This window comes from Puntigrus tetrazona, chromosome 8 (genome assembly GCF_018831695.1).
Source record: "Puntigrus tetrazona isolate hp1 chromosome 8, ASM1883169v1, whole genome shotgun sequence".
NCBI classification, from domain to species: Eukaryota; Metazoa; Chordata; class Actinopteri; order Cypriniformes; family Cyprinidae; genus Puntigrus; species Puntigrus tetrazona.
Genome location: NC_056706.1, coordinates 18,877,484 through 18,894,847, shown reverse-complemented (window position 1 = coordinate 18,894,847; position 17,364 = coordinate 18,877,484). Strand labels below are relative to the sequence as shown.

The window sequence follows — 17,364 nt, the reverse complement described above, 5'->3', positions numbered from 1 at the left end:
ACACGTATACCCATACGTGCGGTAACATCGTCTCTTGTTGCCGCAGGCGCGGCTGTCAGCTTCTTTTTCTTCAGTCCGTCGCTCGAGATGCTGGCGAAAGCACGGTGTGAACACAAATAAAATGCATAAATAAATAATCAAACAAACAAATGAGAACTAAATAGAGGGCAGATCCAGATGCTATGGCAGCGCATTCACCGAGGCCTTTCTCTCTCTAGCTGTCTCTCGCTCTTTGATGGAGAGGAAAATCATTTCCTGTTTGGATTATTGGTTTGCTTTTGTATGCAGGAAACAGGATATGATTTTAGACAACGTGAATTGTCGTGATCAAAGGACGAAACGGTTAAACTGCAGCTCTATTAAGCTTGAAGGAGTTTTGAATCAACGTGCATCCCTGCGTCAATTTGCTTAAGATTTCTGAAGTGCTCATCGTAGAAAATAATGGAGCACCTGATGCACAAGAGTGTTTTTGCACGCAGGCGAACGCTGATGACTGTGTGACAATGTTCTCTTATTTAAAAATCTCATTTAAGATGTTTGTGAATGGCACATCAGGATTTAGATGAACTGAGTGTAAGAAATGAGCGTGAATGGGACATTATTCATCGGCGCTTGAGAGCCCTGTTCATTAACATTACCTGCGCTATGGCACATATGAACTCCATGGCTGCTCCAATTAACTGCTGCACTTTATCATGCTAATTCAACTAGAGAGCAAGTGATCGAGAGGGAAGAAAGAGAGGAGGGGAGAGAGACTAATGGATTAGGCACTAGGGATTCATATTTCAGAGCTGTCATTGTGGAGAGAATGTGTGTCACAGCATGCTAAGAAATGTAATATGATACACTTGCATAGTCTAAATCAAAGCCTACGGGAAGAGGTGTGCGGGAAGAGAAGAGAAGGGAAGGAAAGGAAAGGAAAGGAAAGGAAAGGAAAGGAAAGGAAAGGAAAGGAAAGGAAAGGAAAGGAAAGGAAAGCGTTTGGTTAGAATGCCAGCACTAGCTGTATGCGAACACCAAAAAACAAAAAACTAAGCATACAGGTTGAACAAAACAAATGTTTCAGTGTTTCGAAAATAGCTACCACAATGCGCACTATTCCACCTTTGCATCACAACAATGAACTCAAACCCCGAGGACCTCCACGCAACCCAAAACCACAGCACAAACCCGGTGCATTTAAATGCCAAACCACATCTACGCTTGAGAACATCCACTACAAAACTCTGCATTTATATGCTTCCTAGCACATCTGTTCTAAAAAAGCAACAAACACATTCCGGGTCTGAATATGCAGTAGGGGTGGAAGAGGGTGTTTGTGCGATTGCACTAAGCTGGAAACACATGTTATCTTTGCTGGTTATTAATGTGCAGCTGGCAGCACTGGATGTTGAGCCAAGAGAAAAATGACTTTCATGAGAGTGGACCATCATATCAGGGGCAGGAACTTACCGCTCTGTGAAAGCCCATTTAACCAAAGAGTTAAAAACAGAGAGTGGTGAACCACCACCAGCTTTTTAGTTGAAATACTAGAGAGTGTTTTTGTGGGTTCAGCTTTATTCCTGCAGCAAAATCTGTCAAATGTGTACAATGGCATTGCAGTTTTATTTGCAAACTACTACTAAACAGATTTCAAGACAGGACACAAACGTGAAAGACCGGTGTCCAGTGCAAATGCCACTCGTGATGCTCTTTTGTGCATTTGTGAATGTTTGTCACGGTCATTTCTATTCACAGATTTTCAGAATTCTTAACAAAATCAATCAATACTTCGTTTTTTCTGACATGTGACTGCGTGATTTAGTTAACCGATGAAATAGGCTGTGAAGCAGGGTTAAAGGTTAACGATAGCATTAATCTTTGTTCCATTGAAATCAATGGTACATGTTTCTATCGATTCTCAATAAAACGTGACTCAATATTCTGCGCACAGGTTCATGTACAATTAAAGCTGATCAAGTGGTGCTGAGTTATATTTTATACTTATTGAACTAAATATTGAACCAGTACTGTTTTACTACAAATTGTACTGTGTAAAACAATAATAATGTGATATAATATTTTTTTTTTTTTTGTGAACAAGGAGTCCTACAAACGGCAGATTAATTCTCTTGGAGATCTGATCTTAACATCATCAAGTCAGTCTGAGATTGCATGAAGAGACAGAAAAAATGTACATTATTCTAAATTCATCGAATAAATGTTAAGTTTCGTAGGGTTGAAGGGGGTGTTTGTATGCTTCCCATGTACCCTTAAATCAGTTATAAATGTGGGTGGGTTATTAGAAAGACAGATCTTGTTGGATTAATTCCCATATCGTGTTTCTTCATCGCTGGAGTGTGTAATATTGTCCTCTTCCACTTTCCATGTCTGTGATGCAGTTATAATAATGAAGGCACTGGTCTAATCAATGCTAAAATCGCTGCACGAGTGTATGTGTGCAGACAAGTCAGCTCAAAGAACAGCCTCCTGCTGTGCTGACAAATCTGATCTGCCTCAATTACCGAGCGGCAGATCCATCTTCACATGACCCACATAACGCAGCGTATTACACACACACTGGACTGGACACACACACACACACACACACACACAGGGGTGGAAAGATCTTTCATCTTCACCTTCCTTCACTCATAAGGCACAGCTGATTTTTCTCTCTTTTTCATCCCTCGTTCCACTCTTCTCCTCAGAGTCATTTCTGCCACGCGGTATTGAAATAGATGACAAATTCAGTCTCTGTCAGGCAGCCGATGTACACCTGAGAGCCTTTCTAGCGCTCTCACAGTATGTTTTTCAAAGTGGAAAATTTTCTCATAAAACTTCAGCTCTCTTCATCTGTCCCTTGATGCGCGCTCTCTCTTTCTCTCTTTCTCGGTCTGTCCCAGAGGTCTGTCGCAGCGCAGTTGAGCTACTCGGCTTTAGAGAAGCTATTAAACGTCCTTTTGTTCAAATTGATTAACGGGAAGGACACCATTAATTGAAAAATATGCACCAAATTATAAGGAAGAGAGCGAGACAAGACAGATACGGGCCAAGAAAGCTAATAATCCATAAATATAGACGGACGACACCGGAGCTATGAATCATTTCTGATTATTTACGTTCAAAACCCACGACCTGCGCAGAGGTCACTCGTAGATTACTGCGTTTAAAAGGATTATTTCTACCCCTCATAACCCTATTAGCTCCATATCACGGCTCAAAGACAATGTGGCCTGTTAGCCTAATTAAAACTAATTACTGATGAAAGCTTGATGTAAAGCAAAGCTGAGGCGACATTCTTGTCAACACAGCCTTGAGCTGTCTCTCTCTCTCTCTATCTCTCTCGGTGGAGGCCATCTGTTGGAGGTGATTAATCGAGATTACAGTGACCCTCGGTGTGGGACTCACTCGGGCCGTGGCGGTATCGCACTGCCTCGCTGCGCCGGGCTCTTCACGCTCCGCTTAATTCATGTCATCGGGCTCCAAAGATCAGCTCCTACAGGGAGCTCGTAACCTCCTCCAGGAAGCGCGTCTGAGGAAAGGTCGGTAGCAGTACATCACTGCGCTTCATCTGACATCCCACCACCAGAGCGCTTGGCTCGGGGGAAACTCCCACACTGGCCCGTGAGTGGATTAGCATTTTAACTGAGGTGACTCTTTCAGCACAATGGCTTTTGGATCCCACGTTCACCTCTTTGGTTTTCGCCAGGGGCTGTTTGAAATGAATTACTGCTTCTGGCTGCCAGGTTTCTTATGATGTGTATCCAGAACTTTAATGATTAAATGATTCACTGGAGTGAAGAACAGGTTTATTCTTATTACACAATCACCCGGAAAGTACAGGTCCTCCGATGTCCTATGTCAGAGGAAAGCTTTTGGTGGGACATGTGACTGGAAAAACACGTGATGTTTAAAAATGAGAGATAATATAGATAGATAGAGCTGAATGCAATTCGAAATCAAGTCAAAATAATGTCAAGCTAATAGGAATGTTGGATGGGTTGGTGGATAGATAGATAGATAGATAGATAGATAGATAGATAGATAGATAGATAGATAGAAAAAAAGTTCTGAATAAGAACTAAATAATTAAATGAGATCTTACATGTATAAAGTATTGTTTCCTAGCTTTACCAAGAATTCCCTAAAGGTTATGAATAAATACATTAAAAGATCCTCTGAATACAATACACACACACACATACATATATACATATATACACACTGTTTCATACTAGTATCATTAGAGTTTATATGGCTTTGGTCTTGCCACCCACCAGCTCACTGGACCCACTTAAACAGCTTCTCCAGGCTCCCCTCCATCGTCTGCAGAAAACCTTTCCTGAGAACACAATCTCCAGATGATCTTTCAAAGACCGAACCCTTCATCATCAGCCAGGCTTCATCGACCGACCTCGACATCACTACACAACACTAATTCCAGTTAGACCGGCCAGGAACCCGGGAGGAGTGTTAAACAGCGACGACCCAAACAGACACATCACACCTGGATTATCAAATGAAGATCTGTGCAAATAATGTTTATTGCTGACGGTTGATGGCTAAAGTGGCGTTCAGGTAGCAAAGCAGCTCTGTCTGCAGTGATGCAGCTGTCTGATTTCCTCTTTAATGTGCTGATTCATGAAATGAACAGCAGTACAGCAGCATTTATCAAAGGATTGAAAACCCATGAAAGGATGTGGAGTGGAGTTTAATTAAATGTTTGCCTGGGAGGCAGAGGTAATGGCTGGAAGTCATCCAGCTACAACACCTTTTTAACTCAAAAGTTCAGCTTTGCTTTGAATTTGATGACGAGTACATATGTCAGGTATATGTGTTGTACTGACACCACTTTAAAGAGCATCAAAACAACATTTATTATTTTGAGTATTTGAGTAGTTGAGCCTTTGTTTTCTAGTAATACAAAACAAATCTTACTGCAGTTATTGGATTGCAGGCCACCTGCTCAAGTTTTGTTCATGCATTTTATTCATGATTAAAATTGATGAATTGATATTGTAAGCCCAGGCTAAATTAGGCCGGTTTTTACTTAATATACTTAATAAAATGTAATGCATTAACACAAGATTTATGCAAATTAACTTTCTATGTTATTTAAGCCATACATAATTTCATGATATGTGACTTTCCCACCTTCAGGACCACTTTCCTCTGCCATAATACTCAAGGTAAAACAAAAAGTAAAAGTCACTTTTAATCAATTGAATGCATTCTTGCTTAATAAATGTATTCAGTTCTTAGTAACACGTTAGAATAAGGTTAAATAAAAACACCTATTCACTATAAACTTTGACTTTTCCCTCAATAGACTCCTGATTTTCTGCTTATTAATAGTTAGTAAGGTAATTGTTAAGTTTAGGTATTAGGGATAGGGATGTAGAATAAAGTCATGTACAATAAGGCGTAATATGTGTATAATTACTACTAATAAATGGAAAATATTCTATTAATATATAATGCTAATAACAAACTAGTTAAGAGACCCTTAATTAAAGTGTTACCAAATTATTTAACAAAATGTAGTATGATAAATAATCTAAAATATAAAGCATTATGTCAAATTAACAACAATTTAACTATTACATGAACTCTATAATGCATAATATTCCTCTAGCGAGAGATATTTAGTCTTTTATCATCCAATTCTGATATACGCAAATAATGTAATTAAATAATAAGCGTATTATGTAAATACATCTGTAAATAATCTGAATAACATCTTTAACTGAACAGTCCCAGTAGCCTATTTACATATAAAATGTTACCGTCAAGGCCTCAGCTCAACTCCAGCGATTAAGCATATGAGAAACCATCAAACACAGAGCGGATGCCTCTTCAGCATCCAAAACACAAAAATTGAGAGAAATCCTTCTGCCTGGTCATGCATGACTCCCTGAGCTCCTCCACTTGAGACCTCGTCTGGAGCTAAGCGATAGCCAAGCCACTCACTCTGCCCTAAAGAGTCTGGAGCAAGAGCCTCATCCTGGCCAAAACTCTCCCATTAGACCTCAAATACCACAACCACGTGCCAGACAATTACGGGGTGAACCAACAAGCAGCAAGTGGCACAGGAACCTTGCACATCAGAGCCAAAAGCTCTGCCAAATGATTAGCGAGGGGACAGTGAAGTGTGACAGCGAGCACTACAGCATTGAATCCCAGCTGCTGAAGACTTCTCAAGTCCCTCGGATGCCCAAACAAGGTCTCAGATGAGAGGACACGGGAGGGCGATTAATTAATACACTGTCACAGGTGTTGTATTGGACTAATACCTCATCGAAAATGCTAATATGGTGAGTTATCGCGTGTTGGATTACTCATATGTTATATCATTATGTTGTCTACTACTTAGGTTAAGTTAAAGTATTAGCTACAGAGAACGTATTGGAGATAATTCATAAAGAATCAAGTTACTGCAGCGAACTGATTCTATCATTGCATGGACAAAAAGCACCATCGATTGCAGAAATGTAAGAAGTATGTGTCAAGAGAGATGGAAATTGATCTGCTGTATTTAGCCTAATGTAAACAGTTTAACATATTAGAGCACTCTTAACCTTTAAGAGTTGAGAGTTTAAGTGAAGCAGTTAATTGCTATATATTTATTATTGTCGTTCTCATTATTAGGCCCATTGATGTTTGTGTAGATCCCAGTTGGAGACTTTTTTTCCCTTATGATGTATAATTATTACACAGGAATTAGCAGGAAATGAGGTAATGATTGATAGTGCATTCGTATGCATAAGCAAAAATGGTCTGCAAAATCATGGCTTGAATAACATTTTTTGAATATGTACATATTTCACTCAAGCACAATAAGAATAAAAATGATGAAATTGAATTATTCTGGAGCTCCTCAACAGCACACATATGAGGACACAGCAGAACAACCTCTGAATATTCTTCTGCAGAGTCAAGGCTGAATGGCATTCTTAATCAAAGGGGAGAAAAAAAGTATTACATCAATAAGCACATTTCCTTCCTGCAAGCTGTCCTTAAAATGATTTTCATCTGCACTGATTGTTCTGATTAATAATGATTATAAGAGATTAATGTTACACGTTCTTGAATTACAACAGTTGTTGGGTGAGCTATTAAATTTGAACTTAAAATAGATGTGATTTAATAAGAGCCTTAGACTGGATAATTCCTGTTAATCAATGCTTAATTTTGATTCATTTAGATTTTAAACTAAATGCATAACTTTTAATCGACCAGCAAAAAGATTAGGCCGCCAAAAACATGCACAGTATTTTTTTTTCTTCTGACGATTTATAAGGGTCTGTTCACGAAACCAAAAATCGAATTCATTTGTCATATTCACACCTAAAATTATTTGACAAAAAACTGAAAGAATATGAATTAAAATTTACACTCACAGGAAAAAGAGGGGCAGGACTTAAGGGTACATATTAGTACATTAACTTTTTCTCCTCCACTGATGAACATTTTCCATCATTTTCCACACAATATTTCCCCAGCACTGACATGTATTACAGCAGTCTGTGTTTTCACTGTAGTTATGAATCAGCACATTCCTAATCCAAAACACATGAAAAAGATCTGTGTAAACCACGTGACGATGACAGAAGTTGTTTACACGCAAATAAATTTAAATGATCACCAAATAAATCAAAATAGCTAATGTTACCAGGAAAAAAAAAATGGTACCCATGAAGAAGTAAACAAGATTTGGAGGTGTTGTTAGAATTAGACTCATTGCTCATCATTCTGAATCGGATCCAAAAGTCTTTTGGAAACAAACTCCTGAGGATAGAGAACTTAATGTAGAAGCTTTGTTTTTTTTTTAATGAATATATGGTAATAAATCACTTTCTTATGATATGGAAGCAGATTAAATATTTTTTATATAGGCTACTTAACAACAACAACAACAAAAACACACCTTTAACTTTGGCTTATAACAATATTTTCTCCCAGTGGAATCAAAACGGTTTAATTTTTACAGAGACTTATATACTGATAATAGATCTTTGATAATAAATGTAGTCAATTTAAATAAAAAAAATCTTGTATCTAAATTTTTTTGTTTTTGCTGTTGTTTTTGCTAGGAAATGTTTCACTAGCTTTGAAAACATATCTATTCATCAAACTGATAAGGTGAAGTGAAAAGAAAAAGCTACCAAAAAACCAAACTACATACATTTTATCCAAATGCATCCTCTTTATGTAACATGTAAAACACCGAAAGTTTGTTGCTTCATGCTTTCTGGCCATGTCATAAAATCAGGCCATTCTGGGAGAGTATGATCAGATTTCTTAGAACTATATAAAATCGATTTGTCAAATTTTGGTAATACTTTGAGTATAGGAAGTAAATATGTGTCACAAGCTTATTCTTTATGTATGAACTTAAAAAAGAAGGCAATTTTGCAGAAATGCAAGTTTGAGTGTGTGCCTCTATTTGAAATTTGGCTTAAGTTATGTCTTAAGTATATACAATTATTAATTAATATTCCTGACTTATAACTTCTCAGTGGTATAGTGCTCAAGAAGTGCATTTTGAGTGTTTGTCATTTTTTTCCACAAAAAACTATGATATCCGGCAATCGGATGAGTGTTTTATCACCTTCTTGCTTTTAATGTTAATATTAAAAGGACATAAGTAGTATTCTGAGAGAATAATTAGTGTAAAGGTCTATGTTCTAATCAGTTAAATTATTTTCCACTGCCAAGTATCTGAATATAGACATATGTGGGCTGTAAGATATATATATATATAGATTTGTTTGAGTACATTTGTGTGCATGTGTATGTGTACATTTTCATTATTCAGCTGCTCACTTTATACACAATATTTACAAATGATGCTTGTGCACGTTTTCTCTTATATTTTCTAAACTGCAGAGCATGTTGTTAATTGTTCCCTGTTTGTAATAAATAAATAAATAAATAAACACTGGCTGGTGATTTAAAATAATACTTTGGCAGGAGGAAAACGTATCTATTAGTACACACCAGTGACAGCTTTCTGCCATTTATTTTCTCAAAGTGTAGAATGCTAGTTATTGAAGCATATCAAAGATAATTGTAGCTACAATTGTAAATATTTGATTCTGGTCAGCCGTGTCTTTAAGATTTTTACTAGACCATCACTTTTTTAAAACATGAGATTATGCTAAACCGAAAAACCCAAACGGTTTATTTAACATTATATCAAAGTCAACTTAAAAAGCATGACCTCCTGCCTCTTTTATCTGTCCGTCCCAGAACTCCCAGAAGAGACCCAGCGCCTCTCTGAGAGACGACCGAAAGGACCATGTTCTCACCATAGCCAGCGGCACGATGCCGACTAGGTCTTTCTGCGCCAGGTGGATGTGCGTCTCAGCCTCCTCATTTCCGGCCCTGATGCCCGGGTACTCCACCGCCCAGGAAATGGACCTGCTGCCTACCGTACTTCCCACACCGTCCACCTCCAGATCCACCTGAACCACCCTCTGCCAGCCCGGCTCCACGCTGAAGAAAGAGAGAGAGAGAGCGCTTTAAACCTGACAGTTTTCTAATAATCCGTGGCATTATGTTGAGAGAGAAGTCACAAGGTCAAGAAACATGCACGCTGAGAATTAGAATTTTTTTTTTTACATTCAAAAACGATGCACCTGACACTCGCGACCACATAGAGAGAGTTGAAAATAACAGGCGTGTGATGTAACAAGTCTCCAGAGGAAGCGGGTTTGAAGCCGCGTCAAGTCACTTATAGTTTACCGTCACGAGTCGATCGAGGAACAAGGAGACGCGCAAGTGAGAAGCATCATAAAAGAGCTGCTGAGCGCAATGACACAGCTCTCAGCGATTACCGCACCGCAACACATTAAAAGCAGGATAGAGAGGAGAAACCCAACGGAGGGGAAAAGTAAGGCAGGAGGTATAAGGAAGGAAGTGATATGGAGAGACAGGGAACAGATGGAGGTAGACACATACAGAGACTGCAACTGACAGGAACAGAAGAATGAACGGGAGAGAGAGACAGGCAGAGAGAGAGCAAGGAAAAGAAACAAAGAAACAGAAACTTCATTTTCTGCCTGAGGTGGTGATCACCTTGCCTCAAATTGCATGCAGAGTTGAGGAACTACTACACCGTTTCTAATGTTTTTCTTGGCTTTACATCAGTAACTCCTGAACTTTTCAAGCGAATGGACAGATCCGGATCCAGAAGCGTCTCTGACAATGCATTTGCCAAGTTACAAGCTACAATTCATTTCAAATATTTGAGTTGAGCAACTGCTTAAATGAAAGTTAAGATTCGCTACAAGCTACAGCTTTAGCTACACTGAGTACGTAGGGCAGTGTTCATAAGAAAATTACTAGTATCCAATAAACGTCGATCGGTTTGTGTGTGCATGTGCATTTTGGCCCAGCCGTATCCACCTGTAATGTCATATATATCCGGAAATTAGTATTTTGGTGAACTAATGGCACATTTGCTCAGTTGTTTTTTTCACAGACTATAATATTCAATCCCTGCTAATCTAAACTGAAGAGGTAAATCTTTCCTAAACAACAATAAAAATCATTTTACATAATTGAGAGAGAGAGAGTCTGAATGAAAGACTCTTACTTTAATATGAGAGAGCTGTCTCAACGAATAAACTGACTTACTAGAATGAATCAGATTTTTCTATGCTTCCGAATAGGATGGTCTGAATGACTTTTTCAAGAGAACTGTCTGAATGAACAGATTAAGAACACAACAGATTTCTATTGCTACACATAAAGGGCAGAACATTTCGAACAAACCAATTCACTACAGTGAGTCAGATTTGCCAATGCTACAACTGAACCAATCTATTCACTGTACTGAATCAAACTTTCCAAAGCTATATTAAGGACAGAACTATCTGAATGAACCAATTCACTACAAAGGCTTTTCACTGCTACATGTGATCAAGTCTGTGTGTGTGGGGACAGCCTTCAGGTGCTGTGACCCTTTATGCTCATATTATGTTCATATGCATATAATAAATTCTAAATGGAATATCCATTGGAGCTTTACTTAAATACAGTATTTAGTGCGATAATATTGTATGTTTTTTAAGAGGAAGACATTGTTTGTTTAAGACACACTATGAATATCTGGAATATCTGGAGGGCACGAAAAGAATAAAATAAAAATATTGTGAAAACTGCAGTCTCCCGACTTCAAAACATACCTAACCAGCATATGCTGCTTTTTCAACAGGAATAATCAATCATTTTGACCCATACAGTGTATTTTTGACTACTGCTACAAAAATGCATGCTATAAGACTAAGTTTTGTCACGTTTATCACACACTGGATCCATTATGATGTGACGAGGTTCTTATTAGGAACACTCTTTTTTTGGAAGTAGGCTCATTCTCCAACTCCCCCAGAGTTAATAAGTTGAGTTTTATCACTTTGAAATCTATTCAGCTGATCTCTAGACCTGGCGATAACACCTTCAGCATAACTTAGCATAGATCATTGAATCCAGTCAGACCAGCAGCATCGCGTCTCACCAAAGAGTTTCAATATTTTTCCAATTTAGTTATATATATATTTTGGTTTTGTAGTTCTATATAAGGGACAGAACTATTTAAACAAACTACAATGAGTCTTTACAATGCTACAAGTAAATCAACAAATACTAAAAGATATATGTTCCTATGCTACATATGAGAATCTGAACGAACCAGTTCACTACTACAATGAATCAGGCTTTCCTCTGTTACACGTGAGGGACAGAACCATTTGACCAAACCGATTAGCATCTGAACCAAGATTACTACAATAAATCACTACAATGAATCAGACTTTCCATGTTACATCTGAACAAACAGGTTTACTTGTTAATAAATGTTACTATCAGGTTCATGAAAACAAGCATGCAGCATGTTGAATAATATTTCTGACTGTGATAAAGCCTATTAATTTGCATGTTCCTACACAGCCCATTTTTCATGAAACAAGCGATGGCAGGCTCTAGACATATTCTTTTTATAGCAAGAAGAAACAGGGACACATGAATAGCAGAAACAGCTACACTCTCAGAGTGCATAGAAGTTTCCTGATTACACATTTACAGAAAGAGTGAAAATGAAAACAGCACCCCGAATCCAGTTTCATTACGACAGCTCTATCTCTTGAGATCATCTTTCGCACAAATTATCATCCTCTTCTCGAAGAGCAAGAGAGCCAGACGCTGAGTTTGAAAAGAAACATCCCAGTTGTGAATCAACAACCCAATTTTCCTGACAAAACAGAGGTGCACTGAATGGCAAATGAAAATGGAGAAAACGCTTTTCATTTCAGGAACACTGACACTGCTCGTTTCACTCGTCCCATGGCACGCTCCTCCTCAAAGTTTCGCAACAGCCTGTCAAAACAGATGCCGAGTTGTTCTGAGGACCATCACAATTGCAAAGTCGGAATCGGAGGCCCAGAGTAGAGCGCAGAACCATGCGCTAGTGTGAATGAATACTTACCTGAACTTTCATTGTCTTGCAAATCACCATTAATTACTCTTGATTATAATGAGGTTTTTAATTGATTGTGTGTTTGAGTGTGTTTGTTGGTTTTTGTGGTTCATGGGGACACGATGACATGGGTACGACAGAGGTATTACAATGTGAAGTGGGTTAGTGAGGACACTGCTTAAAAGGCTTAAAAAACATAGTAAATGGTGGTTTTTTTGAAAATCTAAATGCATAAAATTTTACGTTTAGGTGTAAAGTTAGTGAAGGGCAATAGCACATACAGTTTTTACAGTATAAAAACCATTACGCCTCATAAACCGCAAATACCAACATGTGTGTGTCAAAAACAAAATGTGGTGCAGTCTACTGAGTTATGACTTCACCTAGATATCCACCTTAAAATAATTATTTATCCCTTTTGTCCCTTTTGAAAACACCAAATTATTATTATCTTGTCTCTGAAAGTACTCAAAACTTCTTTATTCGTTTCAAAAGTTGTAATTTGTTTAAGCATTTTTAATTATGATATACTCTTGTAATATAAATTCAATATTTGCACTTTATTTAACAGGAGAGTTTAGCCCAGGCTGAACCAGTTTGTAGAAAATAATCAGACTTTCCTAGGTGCCGGAGGCTACGGGTTACAGGTAATCATTTTCAGTTTCTTGCACAGGGAGATCTTTTCACTTCATAAGAGCCCAACATATTGCCAGGAGCCACAAAATACATTTTGTGTATCCATGACATCCCTCTTTTCCTCAAAAATGGGTAGCTTGCTTTGCAATTTAAGAGTCACGGAGGACCATAAAAGCTAAAAAAACAAACCTGTCCATTAGTCCTTGTTAAAAGCAAAAGGAGAATATGTTTAAAAATGTTTAACATATACAGCTTTCACGCATTGCATTGGAAGGTACAACTGTTACACCGTAATATTTCTAGTTACCTCGAGACCGGCTTGATTTGATATTGCAAAAAAACAGCATCTGAATCATCCTAAACAGCGAGTGTCCTTCAGCAAATTTTGCAGTGCCCCTCTCTCTTTGAAGTGCATGTGCAGGAATACAGTTCATGAGCGAGAGGAAGCCAGGGAAAATTAGAGAGAGGAAGACAGAAAGTGTCTTTGGGGATTTGCAGAGATATGAAAGCTGCTCCGGCAGGTACAGCAGCAGGAAAGGGACGACAGAATACAGGGTGACAGCAGTCTTTCGGGAGCGAAAGCAAAGGAGCGATAGTGAGAAGAGAGAGAATAAAAAGAGAGATAGGTACTGAGCACATTAAAAACTGTCCCACAACTCTGGCAGTTTTGCTTTTCTTGGGGAGATAAAAATAAATTATTAAAAGAATTGGTGTGAGCAAAAAAGCTATTGAAAATGCAAGTGAGACAGAAAATATTGCTTGACTGTTTGTAGTCATACAGTATTTTGCGTCAAATGTATTATAAATGAGAGAAAATCTGGTCAAAAGTCAAAAATAATAGAAGGAGAAGAATGAAAGGGAGAAAAACAAAAACAACAAAAAGTAGTGTAAGAAACAAGATAGAAAGTTTCTATTTTGATCTGAATTTTCATTCGATACTTCAATGCACTCCACACACACACACACACACACACCTGGCATTCAAATAACCTTATTAACCAGTCTTACCCAGTCTTCCATCAGTTGGATGAAGAAATATAATAAATCATAATCAGAATATATGGGGGATGAATATAAATCATATTAATTCAATAATCAGATTGTATACTAAAGACATTTATAATGTTATAAAATGTTTATATTCCACATGCATATTGTTTCTGACCTTTCTTTTTATCAAATAATCCTGTAAAAAAAATAGTTAAAAAATGAACACACAGCAAATAATCACACTAGAATGATTTCAGAATGATCTGGAAGACTGGATTAATGATGCTGAAAATTCATCTTGCATCACTGGATTAGATTTTAGAATATATTACAATCAATTATAAATTATATATATATATATATATATATATATATATATATATATATATATATATATATATATATATATATATATATATATATATATATATATATATATTACTGTGTTTTTAATCAAATAAATGTAATAAAAAAAAAAAAAAAAAACAAACACACACAAAAACCTTTGAATGAATATCGTCTCTTTCTGTCAAGAACACAGTTTGAGTTTCGTATTAGTTGAGGCTATGAGAGTTTCAGCACCATGGACAGAGTCACAGCACAAGGACAACAAGCTAAAACATATTTTCAAGTGAGCAGAAACTAGTAGAATAGAGTTTTAAACAATGCTCAGTAAAAGGCAGCAAGCCTTCTTCATTAATATGTACCCAAAAGAAAGATGGCACATTCATAAAACACATCCTATTAAACTTTGTTACTGAACGCATGCATACAACTATCCTATACCTGATAGCATTATTTATTAGCTTGTGTTGCCTGTGTTTTTAGCAGCAGATTCACGAGAAGAATTATGCAATCAGGTAATGTGCGGAAACCGAGGTTCTCACAAGGTTGCTTAAAATAAATATCTGCCTGCATGCATGCCTTCAATTTACTGCTGTCACAACTAGAAAAATAATCTTTGAAAACAAAACTATGTTTACCACCAGTTTTCTGTGGGCGGTAACAGAGAAATGTAATTTGTTTGTGTTTAATGAGCCTTATTTGCATAGAAACGAGTAGCGCTTGGCCGGAAAAGAATAAAAATGTATAGTGCATAATTAGTTTATATTCGATGTGAGTTAGATGCCAGGTTTTGTGGTGAAACGGCATGCAAAAGTTGCAACATGAAATCAGCCCTTACTCTTGTTCTTACTGCTTTCCAAGTTCGAGTCAAGTTTCAGCATCGTCTGTGTGCAATATTACGTGAAGAGATCTCTTTTTTCACATTCCTTTGTTTCAGTTTTTAAGCCTCTTTCGAATGATGAGCACAGAAATGTGATAGCCCAGACTCTTTTCAGCTTTATCGCCCACCTCTAGTTATAGTATTCCCCCCATCGCTAACAGTCAAGCTAGCAAAGCCTCCCCGAAATGATAACAATGACTTTTTCTTGTATTGTGAAGCTCCTAGCAGTTTACAGATCTTCATCCCAGAGGAGAGGCTCTAGACACAGCAGGTCAGATGAGCTCCTGGTAAGTGTCTGCTGGGAGCACATTTAAATGCCAGGGAGAGTCAAGTGACAGAGCAAATAAACAATTTCCCCACTGAGGTGATTTATTTCAGTGCCAGGTCTCAGAGGACGGACGTAATTGAAAGTGCTTGCATTATCCAGTTATCGGAGTTTCAACCAGAAGTGTCTTGTGTGTTTGTGTGTGCGCGTTATCGTATCTCATCCTTTTTATATACCCAACGAAATCTCTTACATAAAATCGTTTTTAGTATTTATGCGCACGCTGACAAAGACATTACATATGCTTATGTTACAGAAGAGATTGCACTTGGGTATAAATCTGTAATATGAAATATCTAATTAGCAGCATTGAGTATACGGCAAACATCATCTCCAGACAACTCAGTTGTCAGTAATAGAGCACAGAATCTTATTAAATACTTAGGATTATCTTTGGAAACAAAGGCAGTGACTACAACAATAATGAAGGGTTTATCAGATTCGTTTAGGTTCTTTTTGTGTATTCGACAATGCACCAGCAGTAAATGTGAAAAAAAAAAGGATATTCACATCAGACTGGTCAAATAAGACCAAAACTACCAACCCACTGATAAACCAATCTGTTGAAACCAAACTGTAAAACTATGCAAATCCCTTGGATAGACCGGGAATCCTAAAATCTGGACCTCAGGATCCATTTTCCTGCAGAGTTTAGCTCTAACCTTAATGAAACACACCTGAGCATGCTAGTGTCTTCAGGATCATTACAAAATCACAGGTAGGTGAGTTTTAGCTAGACCTCCAGGGCGAGGTTTAAGGATCCCTGAGATAGATGGTTACTTTAACACAACCACCCACATTTACCCAAAAGAACCCACATTCTGCTGCTTTGCAGCAGTGGCGCTCACCAGTACCACGGCAAAAAAGAAATCATATTTCACCTTAGTTGCGAATGTGAGACTGAATTGAATGTGGTGAGATAAAAAAGCAATGCACTGCAGAATAATGGGAAGTATTGAGTTGATCTCACAGGCTGCACACAAAAACAAACCAACGGCACAAACGGTGTAGTCAGATTCGTGAGCTATTTCGATGAATTGTTAAAAAGACTCGTAGATTCACAAGTTGGAATCAGCCTGACTCATTTACTGAACTTCGTAGTTAGGGTTCAGCAGTCAGCTTTTGGAGTGGATCAAAAAAATGCATCAAAGTTGTCCTAAGACAAGAACGTCTTTTAGGTTTTATGACAACTGTGATGAAAGGCTTTGATCCACTTCAAATGTTAATAGTGTTAATAGTGTATGTATATATATAACTTAGTTATGTTAAAGTGTTATGTTAGTTATGTTAAAGTGTTAGTTTATTATAATGATATAAAAAAAATTTTGAACTTCAACTCTGGGATGCCACAGACTTTTACATTTTGTAAAAAGGGGCATAATATGCCTCCTTCAAAAGAAAGTCATATGAAAAGGTAAAATGTGGAGATAAGAAGTAGGCATGGAAAAAAAAGGAAAGCTATAGAAAAACAAGGTTATAGGCTACCATATTTAACATTTTATTTTCCATGTTAGAAATTCGCCAAATGTCCTCAGGTAATATTTGATGGACAGAAAGCGATTGTGTTTGTGTTTGTGTTTGTGTTTGTGTGTGTGTGTGTGTGTGTGTGTGTGTGTTTGTGTGTGTGTTTTAAAACCCACATCTGGGTGCCACAACTGACAGAAGAGTATTACACTTTGGTCTCCAAAAGAGCGAGCCTTGAAAAAGGAAAAGGACAAGAAAGGGAGC

General features: G+C 37.6%; 1 protein-coding gene across 1 annotated transcript in view; it reads right to left on the bottom strand.

Annotated features, from left to right (window-relative positions):
• The window catches only part of si:dkeyp-14d3.1 (transmembrane protein 132C), a 180,031-nt gene that overhangs the window by 46,830 nt on the left and 115,837 nt on the right, over positions 1-17,364 (bottom strand). Inside the window, 1 exon segment of the mRNA XM_043246074.1 lies at positions 9,294-9,480. Coding sequence (XP_043102009.1) covers positions 9,294-9,480 — 187 coding nt within the window.